Consider the following 23,330-nt stretch of genomic DNA (forward strand, 5'->3'; position numbering starts at 1 on the left):
ATTATAAAAGTGACTTTAGAGCAGCAGGGGAGGAGCCCCCCCTGCCTCAGCACTTAAGAGGAGGTGCTGCTCCCTCAGCCTCAGTGGGAGGAGCCTCAGACCCCCCCCCCCCCCCTGCCTCAGCACTTAAGAGGAGGTGCTGCTCCCTCAGCCTCAGTGGGAGGAGCCTCAGACCCCCCCCCCCCCTGCCTCCGTATTTAAGAGGAGGTGCTGCTCCCTCAGCCTCAGTGGGAGGAGCCTCAGACCCCCCCCCCCTGCCTCCGTATTTAAGAGGAGGTGCTGCTCCCTCAGCCTCAGTGTGAGCAGCAGCAGCAGACGGCAGGCTGGAGCCCTGGTACTCCTACACCCACTGGTTCCCCATGGCCTCGTCCCACGTGAGGAAGCCCGGTCCGGAGCCGGTGCCCCGCATGCAGCCCGCCATGATGATGTTCTCCAGCAAGTACTGGTCCAGGAGGGGGCTATCTCTGGACTCGGCCATGTTCCACCAGCAGCAGCAGCGTCACACCGGGGGGCAGATGGTGAGGACTCTTCATCCTCCTCTTCCTCCTCCTTCTCCTCCTCCTCTTCATCTTCTTCATCCTCCTCTTCGTCTGCAGATCACTTCTCATCATAAGTACTTTTGTTTTTAATACTTGTGTCAGTGGGTTCTGCAAAAGAAGTCTTATTTACATTTCATAAACATATCGACGCTGATGAACTCACATGCACGCTCACATGAACTCACATGCACGCTCACATGAACTCACATGCACGCTCACATGAACTCACATGCACGCTCACATGAACTAACATGCACGCTCACATGAACTAACATGCACGCTCACATGAACTAACATGAACTCACATGCACACTCACATGAACTCACATGCACGCTGACATGAACTCACATGCACGCTCACATGAACTAACATGCACGCTCACATGAACTAACATGCACGCTCACATGAACTCACATGCACGCTCACATGAACTCACATGCACACTCACATGAACTAACATGCACACTCACATGCACACTCACATGAACTCACATGCACGCTCACATGAACTCACATGCACGCTCACATGAACTAACATGCACACTCACATGCACGCTCACATGAACTCACATGCACGCTCACATGAACTCACATGCACGCTCACATGAACCCACATGCACGCTCACATGAACTAACATGCACGCTCACATGAACTCACATGCACGCTCACATGAACTAACATGCACACTCACATGAACTAACATGCACACTCACATGAACTAACATGCACGCTCACATGAACTAACATGCACGCTCACATGAACTAACATGCACACTCACATGAACTAACATGCACGCTCACATGAACTAACATGCACGCTCACATGAACTAACATCCACGTCATAGATGAAACACAATGTCACAGATGAAACACGATGTCATAGAAACATGATGTCATAGAAACATATCATAGATGAAACACAATGTCATAGATGAAACACAATGTCATAGATGAAACATAATGTCATAGAAACATGATGTCATAGATGAAACATAATGTCATAGAAACATGATTTCATAGATAAAACACGATATCATAGAAACACAATGTCATAGATGAAACACGATGTCATAGATGAAACATAATGTCATAGAAACACGATGTCATAGATGAAACATAATGTCATAGAAACACAATGTCATAGATGAAACATGATGTCATAGATGAAACACGATGTCATAGATGAAACATGATGTCATAGATGAAACATGATGTCATAGATGAAACATAATGTCATAGAAACACGATGTCATAGATGAAACATAATGTCATAGATGAAACATGATGTCATAGAAACACAATGTCACAGATGAAACATGATGTCATAGATGACACATAATGTCATAGATGAAACATAATGTCATAGATGAAACATAATGTCATAGAAACATGATGTCATAGATGAAACATAATGTCATAGAAACATGATTTCATAGATAAAACACGATATCATAGAAACACGATGTCATAGATGAAACATAATGTCATAGAAACACGATGTCATAGATGAAACATGATGTCATAGATGAAACATGATGTCATAGATGAAACATAATGTCATAGAAACACGATGTCATAGATGAAACATGATGTCATAGATGAAACATAATGTCATAGAAACACGATGTCATAGATGAAACATGATGTCATAGATGAAACACGATGTCATAGATGAAACATGATGTCATAGATGAAACATAATGTCATAGATGAAACATGATGTCATAGATGAAACATAATGTCATAGATGAAACATGATGTCATAGATGAAACACGATGTCATAGATGAAACACGATGTCATAGATGAAACATGATGTCATAGATGAAACATAATGTCATAGATGAAACATGATGTCATAGATGAAACATAATGTCATAGATGAAACATGATGTCATAGATGAAACACGATGTCATAGATGAAACATGATGTCATAGAAACATGATTTCATAGATAAAACATGATGTCATAGATGAAACATGATGTCATAGAAACACAATGTCATAGATGAAACATGATGTCATAGAAACATAATGTCATAGATGAAACATGATGTCATAGATGAAACACGATGTCATAGATGAAACATGATGTCATAGATGAAACATGATGTCATAGATGAAACACAATGTCATAGATGAAACATGATGTCATAGATGAAACATGATGTCATAGATGAAACATAATGTCAGAAACACGATGTCATAGATGAAACATAATGTCATAGATGAAACATGATGTCATAGATGAAACATAATGTCATAGATGAAACATGATGTCATAGATGAAACACGATGTCATAGATGAAACATGATGTCATAGAAACATGATTTCATAGATAAAACATGATGTCATAGATGAAACATGATGTCATAGAAACACAATGTCACAGATGAAACATGATGTCATAGAAACACAATGTCATAGAAACATGATGTCATAGATGAAATGTTTGTTTGTTTGTTTGTTGTTCAGTCGAGGCGTCCATCCTTCTGTCCCATCAACGAGATGCCGGACAAAGAGAGCGCTGAGGATTGTGGGAAGACGGCGGTGGTGTTTTCTCTGAAGAACGAGGTGGGCTGTCTGGTCAAAGCCCTCAGGCTCTTCCAGGTGAGATGTCGGTTTCCTTTTTCACTCTTTGATTATTGATTAGAGGGACACCTTATCTTTACTTTAGTATCTGCTCTGCAGGAGAAGCAAGTGAACCTGAGTCACATCGAGTCTCGGTTGTCAAAGCGAGTCGTGAACGAGGTGGAGATCTTTGCCGACTGCAGCTGCAGTAAAAAAGAGTTTGATGAGCTGCTGCAACATCTCAGAGACCACGTGAACATCATCTCCTTCAACACACCGGCACACGTGTGGTCTGCGGAGGCAGGTGAGTCCACCTGAGCTGGTACAGTACACCTCTACCTGTGTGGTCTGCGGAGGCAGGTGAGTCCACCTGAGCTGGTACAGTACACCTCTACCTGTGTGGTCTGCTGAGGCAGGTGAGTCCACCTGAGCTGGTACAGTACACCTCTACCTGTGTGGTCTGCGGAGGCAGGTGAGTCCACCTGAGCTGGTACAGTACACCTCTACCTGTGTGGTCTGCGGAGGCAGGTGAGTCCACCTGAGCTGGTACAGTACACCTCTACCTGTGTGGTCTGCTGAGGCAGGTGAGTCCACCTGAGCTGGTACAGTACACCTCTACCTGTGTGGTCTGCTGAGGCAGGTGAGTCCACCTGAGCTAGTACAGTACACCTCTACCTGTGTCGTCTGCTGAGGCAGGTGAGTCCACCTGAGCTAGTACAGTACACCTCTACCTGTGTGGTCCTGCGTTATGATGTAGCCCAGGAAGCAAAGGCAGAGCTGAAGTTTACAAATAGTGTCCTGCCGTATGTTCCTGGGGAGTCCAGATGCTGGAGGATGAAGTGAAGGGCCATCTTGATAGCGTCGTCTACAGACCTGTTTGCTCTGTAGGCGAACTGCAGGGAGTCCAGGAGTGGGTCGGTGAGGGCTTTTGAGGTGGGACAGGACTAGCCGTTCAAAAGACTTCATGAACACAGAGGTCAGGGTGACAGGGCTTGTAGTCATTAAGTGATCCTAGGTTGTTTGGAGACGGGGATGATGGTGGAGGCCTTGAAGAAGGCTGGTACATGGCATGTCTCCAGACAGGTGTTGAAGATGTCTGTAAACACCTAAGACAGCTGATCAGCACAATGCTTCAGGGTGGAGGGGGAGACAGAGTCCGGGTCGGTTGCTTTGCGGGGGTTCTGTTTTTTAAACAGCCTGTTGACGTCTCTCACCAGGCGGAGGTTATTCATAGAGTGGGGGGTTTTAGGCTTGTAGTTGGTAATCTGTCTGAGACCTCTCCAGACAGAATCAGAGTCACTTGCACCGCCTTGCTACACCTGTATTTTGCCTCAGACTCAAGTCTGGTATAAAAGTGTTTGTGAGTGAAGCCTCACCATGGAAACTAAGAAACTAAACTAAAGACACTAATGGACGGACTGAAAATAAACAGAAAGCAGAATAAACAGAATGAAAGGTTGCATAACGAAATACAAGTTTTAGTCAACAATCGAAACAGGATGGAGGATGAGTGACAGCCTGTGGAGAGAAGATGTAGTCTAGTGGTACAACAGCAGCTCTGGTTTAAGTTTATATTCAATTCAATTCAATTTAGTTTTTTTTGTATAGACCAATATCACAAATTACAAACTTCCCTCAGAGGGCTTTACAATCTGTACACATACGACATCCCTGACCTTTGACCTCACATCGAATCAGGAAAAACTCCCCAAAAATAACCTTTGACAGGGAAAAAAGGGAAGAAACCTTCAGGAGAGCAACAGAGGAGGATCCCTCTCCCCGGATGGACAGATGAATAGATGTCATGTGACCAGAATGAACAGAGTTACATAAACATTCAATGAATATGACAGAAATGTATGAATGGACCTCCAATCCATGAAACAGAAGGAGGTAGAGAGGAGGGGGGGCTCACCAGACAGGAGGTATCAAACACAGCCAGGTCCAATGGATCCTATGAGACGTGAAGTCACAACGACTCCGGGGAGGAAACAAAGTTAATAAGGTGCAATGGAGAGATGTAAATTCATCCATAAGGAGAGAGAGAAGAGGAGATAGGTGCTCAGTGTATCCTAAAAACATGCCCCAGAAGCCTATAAGCCTATAGCAACATATCTAGGGGCTGGACCAGGGCAAGCAGCATTCTGGATCAACTGGAGGGATTTAAGAGACTTATTAGAGCAGCCTGATAATAAGGAGTTGCAGTAATCTAGTCTGGAAGTAACAAACGCGTGAACCAGCTTTTCTGCATCTTTTTGAGACAAGATGTGCCTGATTTTTGAAATGTTACGTAGATGATAAAATGCAGTCCTTGAGATTTGCTTAACGTGGAGTTAAAGGACAAGTCTGGGTCAAAGATAACTAGAGATTCTTTACAGTGGTGTTGGATGCCAGGGAAATGCCATCTACAGAAACCACATCACCAGATAATTGATCTCTGAGGTGTTCAATATTGTCTTTAGTATCTTTCATCTCTGTGAAAGCACCTTACCAATATTACTGACGCTCAGTAGAGAGGTACATTATGTTCTGGTTCATAGGCAGATGGGTAACAATGTTGTTCTGGTTTACAGATAGATGGGTAACAATGTTGTTGCGGTTCATAGGTAGATGGGTACCAATGATGTTGTGGTTCATAGGTAGATGGGTCCCAATGATGTTGTGGTTCATAGGTAGATGGGTTCCAATTATGTTCTGGTTCATAAGTAGATGGGTCCCAATTATGTTCTGGTTCATACGTAGATGGGTACCAATGATGTTCTGGTTCATAGGTAGATGGGTACCAATGATGTTCTGGTTCATAGGTAGATGGGTACCAATGATGTTCTGGTTCATAGGTAGATGATACCAATGATGATCTGGTTCATAGGTAGATGGTACCAATGATGTTATGGTTCATAGGTAGATGATACCAATGATGATCTGGTTCATATGTAGATGGTACCAATGATGTTATGGTTCATAGGTAGATGGTACCAATGATGTTCTGGTTTATAGTTAGATGGGTACAATGATGTTCTGGTCCATAGGTAGATGGGTACCAATGATGATCTGGTTTATAGTTAGATGGGTACAATGATGTTCTGGTTCATAGGTAGATGGGTACCAATGATGTTCTGGTTCATAGGTAGATGGGTACCAATGATGTTCTGGTTCATAGGTAGATGGGTACCAATGATGTTCTGGTTCATAGGTAGATGGGCACAAATGATGATCTGGTTTATAGTTTGATGGGTACAATGATGTTCTGGTTCATAGGTAGATGGGTACCAATGATGTTCTGGTTCATAGGTAGATGGTATCAATTATGTTCTGGTACATTGGTAGATGGGTACCAATGATGTTGTTGGTTTATAGGTAGATTAGGTACCAATGATGTTGTGGTTTATAGGTAGATGGGTACCAATAATGATCTGGTTTATAGGTAGATGGGTACCAATGATGTTGTTGGTTTATAGGTAGATTAGGTACCAATGATGTTGTGGTTTATAGGTAGATTAGGTACCAATGATGTTGTGGTTTATAGGTAGATGGGTACCAATAATGATCTGGTTTATAGGTAGATGGGTACCAATGATGATCTGGTGTATAGGTAGATGGGTACCAATGATGATCTGGTGTATAGGTAGATGGGTCCCAATGATGATCTGGTTTATAGTTAGATGGGTACCAATGATGTTGTGGTTTATAGGTAGATGGGTACCAATAATGATCTGGTTTATAGGTAGATGGGTACCAATGATGATCTGGTGTATAGGTAGATGGGTCCCAATGATGATCTGGTTTATAGTTAGATGGGTACCAATGATGTTGTGGTTTATAGGTAGATGGGTACCAATAATGATCTGGTTTATAGGTAGATGGGTACCAATGATGTTCTGGTTTATAGGTAGATGGGTACCAATAATGATCTGGTTTATAGGTAGATGGGTACCAATGATGATCTGGTGTATAGGTAGATGGGTCCCAATGATGATCTGGTTCATAGGTAGATGGGTATCAATGATGTTCTGGTTCATAGGTAGATGGGTACCAATGATGATCTGGTTTATAGGTAGAGGGACACCAATGATGTTCTGGTTTATAGGTGGGTGGGTACCAATGATGATCTGGTTTATAGATAGATAAAAAACAATATGTTCCTTGACTCTCACATTGAACCAAAGATACTAGTCAGCTGATGAGAATAAAACATGTTGGATGATCGTAGATTCTAGAATTGAAAGATTAGTCATTAATGTTCTTTTTAAAACTCTTTTGTATTTACCTTGTGTCTTTGGATCAAGATAAATGTGAAAATCCCTCTCAAAAAAATCATAATTTTTATATTTATAATTTTTATATTTATAATTTTTATATTTCTGTTGTTAAATCAGATGGAGACGATGTTCCCTGGTTCCCGATGAAGATCTCTGAGTTGGATCAGTGTTCCCACAGAGTGTTGATGTATGGATCAGAGCTGGACGCAGACCACCCTGTAACTACATTTCTGTTGAAATATGTTATATTAGTATTTTAACATCATATAATAACATTATACATAAATAAATATTCACGGGACAAACTGAAAACTCAAAGAACACATTCAATCATTTTTTCCAAACATAGTTTCTGGTCAATATAATATGTGAATGTTGTACTTTTCCAGCTGACCTCTGACCTCTTCCTTCCTGCAGGGCTTTAAGGATGAAGTTTATCGGCAGAGGAGGAAATACTTTGTGGAAGTGGCCATGAATTACAAATTGTAAGTATCATAATGTTTGCCAATTTTCTCCTCTGACAAAAACCTTTTTCATTTGTTTGTTTGGACTGATGTCTCAAATATGTTTTTTAATTACTTCACAAACTATGAAACACACTGAACACATGAAGGAGCATGCCAATGTTCATCAGTATCTTCCTCATCTTCATCTTTAATGTGAACACTTTGAGCAATGAATTATCAGCTGTAATCCTCAGTGATTGATGTGTTCCTCCCCAGCGGGCAGCCCATCCCTCGTATCGAGTACACCCCAGAGGAGGTCAGGACGTGGGGAGTGGTCTTCAGAGAGCTGACCCAGCTGTACCCGACTCACGCCTGCAGAGAATACCTGGAGAACCTGCCGCTGCTCAGCAAAGACTGTGGTTACCGAGACGACAATATCCCCCAGCTGGAGGACGTCTCCCTGTTTCTCAGAGGTTCGGTTCATCATCTGCAACACTTTGAGTCTCTAGTGCTTTATTTGAACATAGTTTCGGACTGCAGGAAGGTACTGATACCTGGAAAAGTGAATGTGTGTATAAAACATGTATAATCAGTAATCAGTACCAGTATGTGATGCTTGTCCTCTGTGTTTCAGAGAGGTCTGGTTTCACTGTGCGACCAGTAGCAGGTTACCTGTCCCCCAGAGACTTCCTTGCTGGTTTGGCCTACAGAGTGTTTAACTGCACTCAGTACGTTCGTCACAGCACCGACCCGCTGTACACACCTGAGCCGTGAGTTCACCTGACCACAAACCATCTAGCACCATCCCCTGTCCACGGACCCCTTTACATTGAGACAAGGGCACACAGTGAATCCTAAAATGCTTTAGTTTCTAGTCTTTAGAGGAGCATGTGTCTGAGCCTCTGTCATACTGGCTCACACCGCTTTCCCCTCACTGAGACACTAAAGTCTCTGGGGCATTTTTTGACCAAAAGCCTAACTTTCTGGGTGGCTGTGGATCAGTTAGAGCGGGTTGTCATCTAATCAGAAGATCAGGGTTCGATCCCCAGTGTGTGAATGTGTGTGAATAGCTGAATGGCTGAAAGTTGACGTTTGGTGTTCAGCGCTCTGATTGGTCAGAAGACTAGAAAGGAGCTTCATAGATGCCAGTCTGTTTACTTTGACCCCTACATTGGGTTCTCCTCACATTCCTTCATCCTTGAATCCTCACAGTGCTCTTCTTTTATTGGTGGACGCCATTTGAATGACCGTTGCTAGATGTCACAGCTGCAGCAGCAGGTCTGTGACTCCTTCACAATAAGAGCTTCTTCTGTGTGTTGCAGAGACACCTGCCACGAGCTGCTAGGTCACGTTCCTCTGCTGGCAGATCCAAAGTTCGCTCAGTTCTCTCAGGAGATCGGACTCGCGTCTCTGGGAGCTTCTGATGAGGACGTTCAGAAACTGGCCACAGTGAGTTCCTGTGTGTCTGATGTTCCATCTGTCACGTGACACGTGTACCAGAGCTCTACTGGTGTCCTCTAGTGGCCACAAGGATCATTACACTCTATTATTCACAATAATGATATTACATTAAAGTAAACAAAATCAATGTTTGTTTGTGAGTTTATTCATGATCGTGTGCAGACAGGCGAGGAAGGAGAACGCTTCATTCAAGTAAAATGGTTGAAATGAAGCAAATTCATGTAAACCGATGCTTCATGTTTAATTAATTAGATCTTATTTATATAATGTTCAATAATAATCAATTTCCTTCTTGCTTCTTGTTTTATAGTGATTCAAAACATGTAGCCCAAAACTCCTTTTAGATTTTACATTTGAACTAACTTTATAGTCTATATTATGTATATACATATTCCACCATGGTGCTCTACTGTGCTCTGATACATTTTATTATATTCTCACTCTGATATATTTTTTATATTTTCTCTCAGTGTTATTTCTTCACTATTGAGTTTGGACTCTGCAAACAGGAAGGTCAGCTGAGAGCTTATGGAGCCGGTTTACTGTCTTCTATTGGGGAGCTGAGGGTAACACACTCACACATACACACATGTACACACATATATATATATATATATATATATATATATATATATATATATATATATATATATATATATATATATATATATATATATTATATATATATATATATATATATATATATATATATATATATATATATATATATATATATATATATATATATATATATATATATATATATATATATATATATATATATATATATATATATATATATATATATATATATATATATATATATATATATATATATATATATATATATATATATATATATATATATATATATATATATATATATATATATATATATATATATATATATATATATATATATATATATATATATATATATATATATATATATATATATATATATATATATATATATATATACATATATATATATATATACATATATATATATATATATATATACACATATATATATATATATATATATATATATACACATATATATATATATATATATATATATATATACACATATATATATATATATATATATATATATATATATATATATATACATTTTATATATTGTATCTATGTAGACATATATACTGTATCCATCCATCCATCCATCCATTATCACCTCTTATCCGGGGTCGGGTCACGGTGGCAGCAGGTTCAGCAGGCCGACCCAGGCCTCCCTCTCACCCGCAACACTTTCCAGCTCATTCTGGGGGATCCCGAGGCGTTCCAAGGCCAGCCGGGAGATATAATCCCTCCAGTGTGTCCTCGGTCTTCCCCGGGGCCTCCTACCAGTTGGACGTGCCCGGAAAACCTCTAATGGGAGGCGTCCAGGAGGCATCCTGACTAGATGAACCACCTCAGCTGACTCCTTTGGACACGAAGGAGCAGCGACTCGACTCCAAGCTCCTCCCTGATGTCCGAGCTCCTTACCCTATCTCTAAGGCTGAGCCCGGCCACCCTACGGAGGAAGCTCATTTCGTCCGCTTGTATCCGAGATCTCATTCTTTCGGTCACGACCCAGAGTTCGTGACCATAGGTGAGGGTTGGAACGTAGACCGACCAGTAAATGGAGAGCTTTGCCTTCCGGCTCAGCTCCTCTTCACTAAGACGGACCGGTACAGCGCCTGTTTTACTGCTGCAGCCGCACCGATCCGCCTATCGATCTCCCGCTCCACCTTACCTTCACTCGTGAACAAGACCCCGAGATACTTGAACTCCTTCGCTTGGGGTAGGCAGTTTGCCCCCACCTGGAGGGAGCAATCCGCCAGTTTCCGGCAGAGCACCATGGCCTCAGATTTTGAGGTGCTAACTCTCATCCCTGCCGCTTCGCACTCGGCTGCAAAACGCCCCAGTGAATGCTGGAGGTCACGGTCCGAGGAGGCAAACAGGACCACATCATCCGCAAACAGCAGAGAGGCGATCCCGAGACTCCCGAACCGGATCCTCTCCGCCCCCTGGCTGCGCCTAGATATCCTGTCCATGAAGGTCACGAACAGGACCGGTGATAAAGGGCAGCCCTGGCGGAGGACAACACCCACCGGGAACGTGTCTGACTTACTACCGAGGAGACAAACACAGCTCCTACTGCAGGCGTACAGAGACCGGATGGCCCGTGCCAACGGGTCCGGCACCCCATGCTCCCGCAGCACCCCCCACAAAAACCCCAGAGGGACCCGGTCGAAAGCCTTCTCCAGGTCTACAAAGCACATGTAAACTGGTTGGGCAAACTCCCAGGACCCCTCCAGTAATCTTGCGAGGCTAAAGAGCTGGTCCACTGTTCCACGACCGGGACGGAATCCGCACTGTTCGTCTTGAATCTGAGGTTCGACAAGCGGTCGGAGCCTCCTCTCCAGCACCCTGGCATAAGCTTTTCCCGGGAGGCTGAGCAGTGTGATACCACGATAGTTCGAGCACACTCTCCGGTCCCCCTTCTTGAAGATGGGAACCACCACCCCGGTCTGCCAGTCCATGGGCACTGTTCCCGACCCCCATGCGACACTGAAAAGGCGTGTCAACCAAGACAGCCCAACAATGTCCAGCGCTTTCAGCATCTCAGGGCGGATCTCATCCACCCCTGGCGCCTTGCCACCAAGGAGCTTTTTGACTACCTTAGCGACCTCTGCCAGGGATATGGGTGAAACCACCCCAAAGTCTTCCGGCGCTGCCCCCTCTCCGGGGGACATGTTGGCCGGGTTTAGGAGTTCCTCAAAGTGCTCTTTCCACCGCCCGACGATGTCCCCAGTCCGGGTCAGCAGTTCCCCCCCCCTGCTGAGAACAGCCTGGGGTAGACCCTGCTTTCCCTTCCTGAGCCGTCGGATGGTTTGCCAGAACTTCCTTGAGGCCAACCGAAAGTCCTTCTCCATGGCCTCCCCGAACTCCTCCCATGCCCGAGTTTTAGCCTCCTCGACCATCGCCGCTGCAGCCCTTCTGGCCCGCCGGTACCCGTCAGCTGCTTCAGGAGACCCCTGGGCCAGCCAGGCCCGGAAGGCCTCCTTCTTCAGTTTGACGGCTTCCCTCACCCCCGGTGTCCACCACCGGGTTCTCGGGTTGCCGCCACGACAGGCACCGATGACCTTCCGGCCACAGCCCCGAGCAGCCGCGTCCACAATAGAGGCTTTGAACAAGGTCCACTCAGATTCCATGTCCCCAGCCTCCCTCGGGATTTGTGAGAAGTTCTTCCGGAGGTGGGAGTTGAAGACCTCCCGGACAGGATCCTCTGCCAGACGTTCCCAGTTCACCCTCACTACACGTTTGGGCTTGCCAGGTCTCTCTAGCCGAGTCCCCCGCCATCTGATCCAACTCACCACCAGGTGGTGATCAGTTGACAGCTCTGCTCCTCTCTTCACCCGAGTGTCCAAGACATACGGCCGCAGATCAGATGATACGATTACAAAGTCGATCATTGATCTCCGGCCTGAGGTGTTCTGGTACCAGGTACACTTATGAGCCACCTTATGTTCGAACATGGTGTTCGTTATGGACAAACTGTGGCTAGCACAGAAGTCCAACAACAAAACACCATTCCGCCAGGTTTCTCTGTCATTGCCCACGTGAGCGTTGAAGTCTCCCAGGAGAACTATGGAGTCGGCATGCGGCGCCCTTTCCAGGACCCCTCCCACCGACTCCAAGAAGGCCGGATACTCCGAAATGCTGTTCGGTGCATAAGCACAAACAACAGTCAGAGCCTTACTCCCCACAACCCGTAGGCGCAGGGAGGCGACCCTCTCGTTCCCCGGGGAGAACTCCAACACAGCGGCGCTCAGCCGGGGGCTCGTGAGTATCCCCACTCCCGCCCGGCGCCTCTCACCCTGGGCAACTCCAGAAAAGGACAAAGTCCAACCCTTCTCCAGGAGCTTGGTTCCAGAGCCCATGCTGTGCGTGGAGGTGAGCCCAACTATATCTAGCTGGTACCGCTCCACCTCCTGCACCAGCTCCGGCTCTTTCCCCGCTAGTGAGGTGACGTTCCACGTCCCTAGAGCTAGTCTATGCCGCCGGCGATCGGCCCGCCCAGGTCTCCCGCCTGGCCCGCCGCCCGGTCTACATAGCACCCGACCCCGATAATTCTCCCTGCGGGTGGTGGGTCCACAGGGTGACTGCTGCTCCATGATGTTTTTTCGGGCTGAGCCCGACCGGGCCCCATGGGCAAAAGCCCGGCCACCAGACGCTCGCCGACGAGCTCCCCTCCTGGGTCTGGCTCCGGGAGGGTGCCCCGGTTTCCCTTGTCCGGGCAAGGTAGCTTCAGTCCGTGGGCTGCTTATCATCAGGGTTTATTGAACCGCTCTTAGTCTGGGCTCTCCCCCGAGACCTGTTTGCCTTGGGAGACCCTACCAGGGGCTGATGCCCCGGACAACATAGCTCCCAGGATCACTGAGCCACTCAAACTCCTCCACCACGTTAAGGTGGCGATTCATAGGAGACTGTATCTATGTGTGTGTATATATATATATATATATATATATATATATATATATATATATATATATATATATATATATATATATATATATATATACATACATACATACATACAGTATATAACTAGATCAAACATCAGATTTTCACAGTTGAGAATCTGGAACATGTTCAATCGTTAAATGTCTGAAACGATAAATTATATTGAAATCACAAACTTAATTCATAAAGTACAACATTATAAAATACTTTAAAGGAGTAGTATTGTTAAAAACCCAACCAAAAGAAAGTACAGAGCATGAAGTAATATGAGGTATCATAAACTAAGTCTGATCCCCAGCATGCCCTCTCAGACCGGGCCCGGGTGAGGACCTTTGACCCCAGGACCACCTGCACCCAGGAGTGCCTCATCACCTGCTTCCAGGACGTCTACTTCGTGTCCGAGAGCTTTGAGGAGGCCAAAGAGAAGATGAGGTGAACAACACACAAAGTACACAAAGTACGCTTCCTTCACACACTGCTCAGTGGTGGAGCGGGTCCTCCTTCAATCAGAGGATCGGTGGTTCGATCCCCGGCTCTGCTCGTCCATGTCCTTGTGTCCTTGGGAAGTGTTCATGATATCTTCTCAGGAAAAAATCAGAGAGTCCTGAGAGTTATTATCTTCCTCAATCTGTTGACACCATCGCTCACCTCCTCATCACTTCTGATGGAGTTAAAAAAAATGCAATCCTTGAGATTTGCTTAACGTGGGAGTTAAAGGACAAGTCTGGGTCAAAGATAACTAGAGATTCTTTACAGTGGTGTTGGATGCCAGGGCAATGCCATCTACAGAAACCACATCACCAGATAATTGATCTCTGAGGTGTTCAGGGCCAGTAAAATAACTTCAGTTTTGTCTGAGTTTAACATCAGGAAGTTGCAGGTCATCCATGTTTTTATGTCTTTAAGACATTCTTGAATTTTAGCGAGCTGGTTGGTCTCCTCTGGTTTGATTGATAGATATAATTGAGTATCATCTGCATAGCAATGAAGGTTTATGGAGTGTTTCCTGATAATGTTGCCCAAAGGAAGCATATATAAAAGGTAAATAAAATTGGTCCAAGCACAGAACCTTGTGGAACTCCGTGATTAACGCTGGTGGTCATTGAGGCTTCATCGTTTACAAATACAATAGGAGCAGTACAGAGATGAGTCCTTTATCAGCACTAAGGTCTAATAATACCAGTACGGAGATGAGTCCTTTATCAGCACTAAGGTCTAACAAGACCAGTACAGAGATGAGTCCTTTATCAGCACTAAGGTCTAACAAGACCAGTACAGAGATGAGTCCTTTATCAGCACTAAGGTCTAACAAGACCAGTACAGAGAAAAGTCCTTTATCTGCACTAAGGTCTAACAAGACCAGTACAGAGATGAGTTCTTTATCAGCACTAAGGTCTAACAAGACCAGTACAGAGATGAGTCCTTTATCAGCACTAAGGTCTAATAAGACCAGTACAGAGATGAGTCCTTTATGAGCACTAAGGTGTTTTCTAAATCCTGACTGAAACTCCTCAAATAAACTATTGTGATGTAGGAAGTCACACAACTGATTTGCGACTACTTTCTCAAGGATCTTAGAGAGGAAGGGAAGGTTAGAGATCGGTCTGTAGTTAGCCAACACCTCTGGATTAAGAGTGGTCTTCTTCAGGAGAGGTTTAATTACAGCTACTTTGAAGGAATGTGGTACATGGCCTGTTAACAAAGACACATTAACAATATCCAACAGAGAGGTGCCAATTAAAGGCAACAGGTCTTTAAGCAGCCTCGTTGGGATGGGGTCTAAGAGACAGGTAGACGGTTTAGAAGTAGAAACCGTTGAGGACAATTGGTCTAGGTTAATGGGAGAAAAGCTATCCAAATATACACCAGGGCATACAGCCGTTTCCAAGGCCAATCCTCTTGATGACAGATCGGCAGTAGTTGAGGGCAAGAGATCATCAATCTTGCCTCTAATAGTTCAAATCTTTTCATTGAAGAAGTTCATGAAGTCATTACTACTGAGGTCTAACAACCCTGGGGTTGTTCTTATTTTTCTCTATTACTGATGAGTAATAGGCTGCTCTGGCATTACGGAGAGCCTTTTTATATGTTTTAAGGCTGTCTCACCAAACTAAGCGTGATTCTTCCAGATTGGTGGAACGCCATATGCTTTAAAGCTTTCGTGAAGTTTGCTTTAGGTCGCGGGTCTGAGGGTTCTACCAGGGAGCAAACCTCCTTTGCCTCACTGTCTTCTTCTTCAGTGGGGCTATCGAGTCTAGTGTCATTCTCAGTGAGCCTGTAGCACTATCGACAAGATGATCAATCTGGGACGGACTAAAGTTAGCACAGGAGTCCTCCGTCACATTGAGACGTGGTATTGAATCAAATGCAGAAGGAATCGCTTCTTTAAATGTAGCTACAGCACTGTCAGTTAGACATCTGGTGTAGAAACTTTTGACTAACGGTGTACACTCCGGGAGTATGAACTCAAAAGTTATGAGGTAATGGTCTGACAGAAGAGGGTTCTGTGGGAAGACCTCCAAATGCTCAATGTCAATGCCATATGTAAGAACAAGGTGGAGGGTGTGGCCAAAGCAGTGAGTGGGTTTCTGTACTCTCTGACAGAAGCCAATCGAGTCCAACAATGAGATAAATGCAGCACTAAGGCAATCATTATCAATATCCACATGAATATTAAAATCTCCTACAATAATAACCTTATCAGTTTTAAGGACTAAACTTGATAAACACTCTGAAAATTCAGATATAAATTCTGAATATGGACCTGGTGGCCGGTACAGTATAACAAATAGGATTGGCTGTAATGTTTTCCAGGTTGGATGTGAAAGACTAAGAACAAGGCTTTAAATGAGTTGTAGTTTAGTTTAGGTTTAGGATTCATTAATAGGCTTGAGTCAAAGATGGCTGCTACTCCACCTCCTCGGCCGGTGCCTCGAGGAATGTGAGTATTAATATGACTTGGAGGAGTTGATTCATTTAGGCTGACATATTCTTCATGGCTCAGCCAGGTTTCAGTAAGACACAATAAATCAATGTGATTGTCTGATATTAAATCATTTACTAATACAGCTTTAGATGACAGAGATCTAATATTTAGGAGTCCACATTTAATTATCCTGTTTTGTTGCACTGTTGCAGTAGTGATGTTAACCTGTATGAGGTTATTTTGTATGACTCCTCTTCTGGTTACTTTTGATTTAATTAATTTAAGTGGCCGTGGGACAGACACAGTCTCTATAGAGTTAAGGTTAAGGGTGGGTAACTGTGTATATATATATGCATATATATATATATATATATATATATATATATATATATATATATATATATATATATATATATGCATATATATATATATATGCATATATATATATATATGCATATATATATATATATGCATATATATATATATATATGCATATATATATATATATATATGCATATATATATATATATGCATATATATATATATATATATGCATATATATATATATATATGCATATATATATATATATGCATATATATATATATATATGCATATATATATATATATATGCATATATATATATATATATATATGCATATATTTTTATATATATGCATATGACTTTGGTCCCTGGCTTCCCTATCTTCTTGTTTCTGACTATGGAGCTACCTATAACCAGAGTGGGTTTGTCAGCGGGTGTGTCGCTGAGTGGGGAAAACTGGTTCGAAACGTGAAGAGGTTGGTGGTGCTCAGTGAGCTTCTGTTTGGACTTAAAACCCCTTCGAACAGTCACCCAGCCATCCGGCTGCTCGGGGGCTGCCGGGGAACAGCTAGCAGAAGCTACGTTGGTCCGCACCAGTTACGGTTGGGGGCAGGCTAACTAGCGTAGCTAACGTCTGAGCTTCGATGATGCATGAGGAAGACAGTGTCATAGGAGACTATGGGTTAACTAATCAAATGCTTTCTAATTGAAAACCTGTCACATGATGTGTCACATGACCTGTTTAAAGTGTCTATTTTTTCACAGGGAGTTTGCGAAATCGATAAAGAGGCCATTCTCTGTGTACTACAACCCGTACACTCAGAGCATCGACCTGCTCAAAGACACCCGCGGCATCGAGAACGTGGTGCAGGACCTCCGCAGCGACCTCACCACGGTGTGTGACGCGCTGGGGAAGATGAACACCTACATGGGCATCTAACACCTGAGGCTGAGCTCTGATTGTAAACACCGCCTGTGTTCATGTCTCTGAGCTCTGATTGGTTTAAACATCACCTGTGTTCATGTCTCTGAGCTCTGATTGGTTTAAACATCACCTGTGTTCATGTCTCTGAGCTCTGATTGGTTTAAACATCACCTGTGTTCATGTCTCTGAGCTCTGATTGGTTTAAACATCACCTGTGTTCATGTCTCTGAGCTCTGATTGGTTTAAACATCACCTGTGTTCATGTCTCTGAGCTCTGATTGGTTTAAACATCACCTGTGTTCATGTCTCTGAGCTCTGATTGGTTCAAATCATCACCTGTATTAATGTACACAAACGTGTCGGCTTAAATACAATTTGCGATACACATATATGTTGTATTGTGAATCCTTTCTTTTCGGTAACAATGGAGTTATAGAGAACCTCTTAGAAGCCAATCTAAACCCTGACCCACCTGACCCTGAGAGCCCCGGTCCTCTATCTCAGGCCCTGACCATGATCCTGATCCTGACCTGGTCCTGACCTGGTCCTGATCCTGATCCTGATCCTGATCCTGACCTGGTCCTGACCATGATCCTGATCCTGACCTGGTCCTGATCCTGATCCTGACCTGGTCCTGATCCTGATCCTGACCTGGTCCTGATCCTGATCCTGACCTGGTCCTGACCTGTCAGCAGGCCGTAGAACACCTTTCTTCACCAAACATGTGTGCAGACTTCAGAATGTTTAATTATATTTTTATTTAAAATGTATTTAACCAGGAAAAGCCTCATTGAGATTAAAAATCTCTTTTCCAGAGTGTCCCGGCCAAGACAGCAAACGCACATTTAACGAAGTTTCAGACATAAAACATAAAACAGTGACAGACAATAAAAACTTTAGATAAACCAAAACTAAGACTCAAGTCATCACATCCCAGTTCACACAGTCAGAGGAACATCTACAACCAGATGAACCTTCCTCCAACTCTTTAAAACCACCTACAGAGACCACCTCCCGTAGACCACATTCAAACCTAAAAGACCCTTTTCCCATTTCCAGACGGACGTTAGGGACAGATAGCAAGAGGAGGCCTTCAGAATAAAAGCATGTCTGAGGACAAAGACATGGGACAATGTGCAGACTTCAGAATAAAAGCATCTGAGGACACAGACATGAGACAATGTGCAGACTTCAGAATAAAAGCCTATCTGAGGACAGACATGAGACAATGTGCAGACTTCAGAATAAAAGCATCTCTGAGGACACAGACATGAGACAATGTGCAGACTTCAGAATAAAAGCCTATCTGAGGACAGACATGAGACAATGTGCAGACTTCAGAATAAAAGCATCTCTGAGGACACAGACATGAGACAATGTGCAGACTTCAGAATAAAAGCATCTCTGAGGACACAGACATGAGACAATGTGCAGACTTCAGAATAAAAGCATCTCTGAGGACACAGACATGAGACAATGTGCAGACACAGACGAGAGACAAACAAACCCCAGATGAACGTGGTCCATTGAAGGATCAGGATCTGTGCACAGTGCTGTGTCTCTTTAAATCAATAGTCAATTGTCAGCAGTATTTCGTTACACAGCAGTGAGACATGAGGCAGAGACCAGTCTGCAATAATGTCCTTATTGTGCCTGCAGCCGACCACCACAGAAGAAGAAAACGCATTGAATTAGTCGTTGACTGGGATCAATAAGTGCCACGGCAGAGGAAGACACTATCTGTTACCCCCGAGGACACCAGACGTCTTCATGAACTCCATCTCATTGTGTCCAGTCACAGCAGAATCACACTGAACCACCAGAGGGAGACAGAGGGCCGACGGACACTGTCTCTGGGAATATATGGATATACGAATTTGGACATATATATATATATATATATATATATAGATATCTATGCTATATATATATAGATATCTATATATATATATATACATATATATATAGTATATATATATACTATATATATATACTATATATAGATAGATAGATAGATAGATAGATAGATAGATAGATATATATATATATATATGTATATATATACACATATATATATATATGTATATATATACACATATATATATATATATACACATATGTATATATATATATATATACACATACGTATATATACATATGTGTATATATATATACATATGTGTATATATATATATATGTGTATATATATACATATATATATATATACTATATATATATATATAGATAGATAGATAGATAGATATCTATATACCTATATATATATATATGTATATATATATGTATACATATGTATATATATACACGTATATATATATATATATATACACATATGTATATAGATATATATATATATATACACATATGTATATAGATATAGATATATATATATATATCTATATATATATATATATATATATATATATATATATATATATATATATATATATATATATATATATATATATATATATATATATATATATATATATATATATATATATATATATATATATATATATATATATATATATATATATATATATAGATAGGGGTTAAGTGAATGCCGTCTGGACTCATCAGATCAGGCTTTCCCCAGAAAGTCTTCCAGTTATCTACGTAGTCCACATTGTTTGCTGGGCACCACCTGGACAACCAGCGGTGATGTCATATACAACTTATTTACCTAAGCACATGAAAATATGATATCATATAATATTCTATAGTTCTCAGTCCTTCCCATAAGATTAGAGACGTCAGGCCCCTTATTGTGCTGGAGGAGGAGGCTGATCAACAGATTATATTAATGGTGCTTTCATATGCACGTCCTCTTATCCTGCAGGATTAAAACCAGGGTTAACGAACCCCTCGCAGATGGAGACTCAGGAGGAACCAATGACAGGAAGTCAGTAGTCCTCTATTATAAATATACAAACTACATTTATCTTAGCAGAGCACACATCATACATTGTTATTAATTGTATTATACACAGTGTGTGAATGATGACAAGTAGCGTTTTCATTTGCCATTTACCATTTATTATTATTGTTATTACTATTACCTACCTCACCGACCGCTCTTACCGGGTAACCTGGAGAGGATCTGTGTCTGAGCCTTGTCCTCTGACTACTGGGGTCCCTCAGGGCTCAGTCCTCGGTCCTCTTCTCTTCTCTCTGTACACCAACTCTCTCTCTCTGTCATTCTCTCGCATGGCTTCACCTACCACAGCTATGCTGACGACACCCAACTGATCCTCTCGTTTCCCCAATCTGAAACACAGGTAGCAGCACGAATCTCTGCCTGTCTGACCGACATCTCTCAGTGGATGTCTGACCGACATCTCTCAGTGGATGTCTGTCTGACATCTCTCAGTGGATGTCTGACTGACATCTCTCAGTGGATGTCTGACTGACATCTCTCAGTGGATGTCTGACTGACATCTCTCAGTGGATGTCTGACCGACATCTCTCAGTGGATGTCTGACTGACATCTCTCAGTGGATGTCTGACTGACATCTCTCAGTGGATGTCTGACCGACATCTCTCAGTGGATGTCTGACTGACATCTCTCAGTGGATGTCTGACTGACATCTCTCAGTGGATGTCTGACTGACATCTCTCAGTGGATGTCCGCTCACCACCTGAAAATGAACCCGGACAAGACTGAACTTCTCCTCCTTCCAGGAAAAGTCTCTCCCACCCACGACCTGACTATTACCTTCAACAACTCAGTGTTGGCTCCGACTCTGACTGCCAGGAACCTCGGTGTGACACCTGTCAGTCAACTCTCCCTGACTGCCAACATTACCACAATAACACGCTCCTGTAGGTACATGCTGTACAACATCAGGAGAATACGACCTCTTCTCACTCAGAAGGCGGCACAGGTTCTGGTCCAGGTTCTGGTCCAGGTTCTGGTCCAGTTTCTGGTCCAGGTTCTGGTCCAGGTTCTGGTCATCGCAATGTTAGACTACTGTAACTCCTCCTTCAGGTCTACCTGCTAATGCCATTCGACCTCTACAGCTCATCCAGAATGCAGCTGCTCGACTGGTCTTCAACCTCCTAAATTTACCCACAATCCTCCACTCCTCCGCGACCTTCACTGGTTACCGGTGGCTGCAGCATCCGCTTCAAAACATTGGTACTTGGGTACCGTGCTGCGAACAGATCGGGTCCGGTCTACATCCAGGACATGGTCTAACCTCACATCCAGGACATGGTCTAACCTCACATCCAGGACATGGTCTAACCTCACACCCAGGACATGGTCTAACCTCACACCCAGGACATGGTCTAACCTCACATCCAGGACATGGTCTAACCTCACACCCAGGACATGGTCTAACCTCACATCCAGGACATGGTCTAACCTCACACCCAGGACATGGTCTAACCTCACACCCAGGACATGGTCTAACCTCACACCCAGGACATGGTCTAACCTCACACCCAGGACATGGTCTAACCTCACACCAGGACATGGTCTAACCTCACACCAGGACATGGTCTAACCTCACATCCAGGACATGGTCTAACCTCACATCAGGACATGGTCTAACCTCACATCCAGGACATGGTCTAACCTCACATCCAGGACATGGTCTAACCTCACACCCAGGACATGGTCTAACCTCACATTCAGGACATGGTCTAACCTCACACCCAGGACATGGTCTAACCTCACATTCAGGACATGGTCTAACCTCACACCCAGGACATGGTCTAACCTCACATCCAGGACATGGTCTAACCTCCACCAATCAGCTTGTAGCTCCTTCACTTCGAGCTAAACACTCAACAAAGTCACGACTGTTTGCTGTGCTGGCTCCTCATTGGTGGAACGAGCTCCCCATTGACATCAGGACAGGAAGTCTCTACAGACTAAAAACACATCTTTCTCGACTATACCTTGAATAGGGAAGGTAGAGCCGTAGTAGCACTTTGGTAGCACTTAAATGTCCCTTACCGATAGCACTTTGTAGTTTAGCACTTTAGTAGCACTTAAATGTCTCTTACTGATGGCACTTTGTAGTTTAACACTTTAGTAGCACTTAAATGTCTCTTACTGATAGCACTTTGTAGTTTAACACTTTAGTAGCACTTAAATGTCTCTTACTGATGGCACTTTGTAGTTTAACGTTATTGAAGAAATTGTACTTGCTTGATTCTTGTTGTTCTGAGTTTGGACTCATGGTTTAATGCACTTATTGTAAGTCGCTTTGGATAAAAGCGTCAGCTAAATGACATGTAATGTAATGTAATGTAATGTAATGTATTATTGGTAATTGATACAAGCTTAAAGAGAGACTCAAAGCAACCACAG

General features: G+C 43.1%; 1 protein-coding gene across 1 annotated transcript; it reads left to right on the forward strand.

The window, feature by feature from the left end:
* The first annotated feature begins 316 nt into the window (after positions 1 to 316).
* Positions 317 to 18,304, forward strand: tph2 (tryptophan hydroxylase 2 (tryptophan 5-monooxygenase)). The gene is made up of 11 exons (XM_034535073.1): positions 317 to 518; positions 3,018 to 3,152; positions 3,234 to 3,417; positions 7,490 to 7,590; positions 7,790 to 7,857; positions 8,095 to 8,291; positions 8,453 to 8,588; positions 9,141 to 9,267; positions 9,750 to 9,845; positions 14,114 to 14,247; positions 17,830 to 18,304. The coding sequence occupies exons 1-11, from the start codon at positions 360 to 362 to the stop codon at positions 18,002 to 18,004; spliced, it is 1,512 nt and encodes a 503-aa protein (XP_034390964.1). The 5' UTR covers positions 317 to 359; the 3' UTR covers positions 18,005 to 18,304.
* Positions 18,305 to 23,330: the final 5,026 nt, after the last annotated feature.

Source organism: Cyclopterus lumpus, chromosome 6, assembly GCF_009769545.1.
Source record: "Cyclopterus lumpus isolate fCycLum1 chromosome 6, fCycLum1.pri, whole genome shotgun sequence".
In the NCBI taxonomy this organism is placed as follows: domain Eukaryota; kingdom Metazoa; phylum Chordata; class Actinopteri; order Perciformes; family Cyclopteridae; genus Cyclopterus; species Cyclopterus lumpus.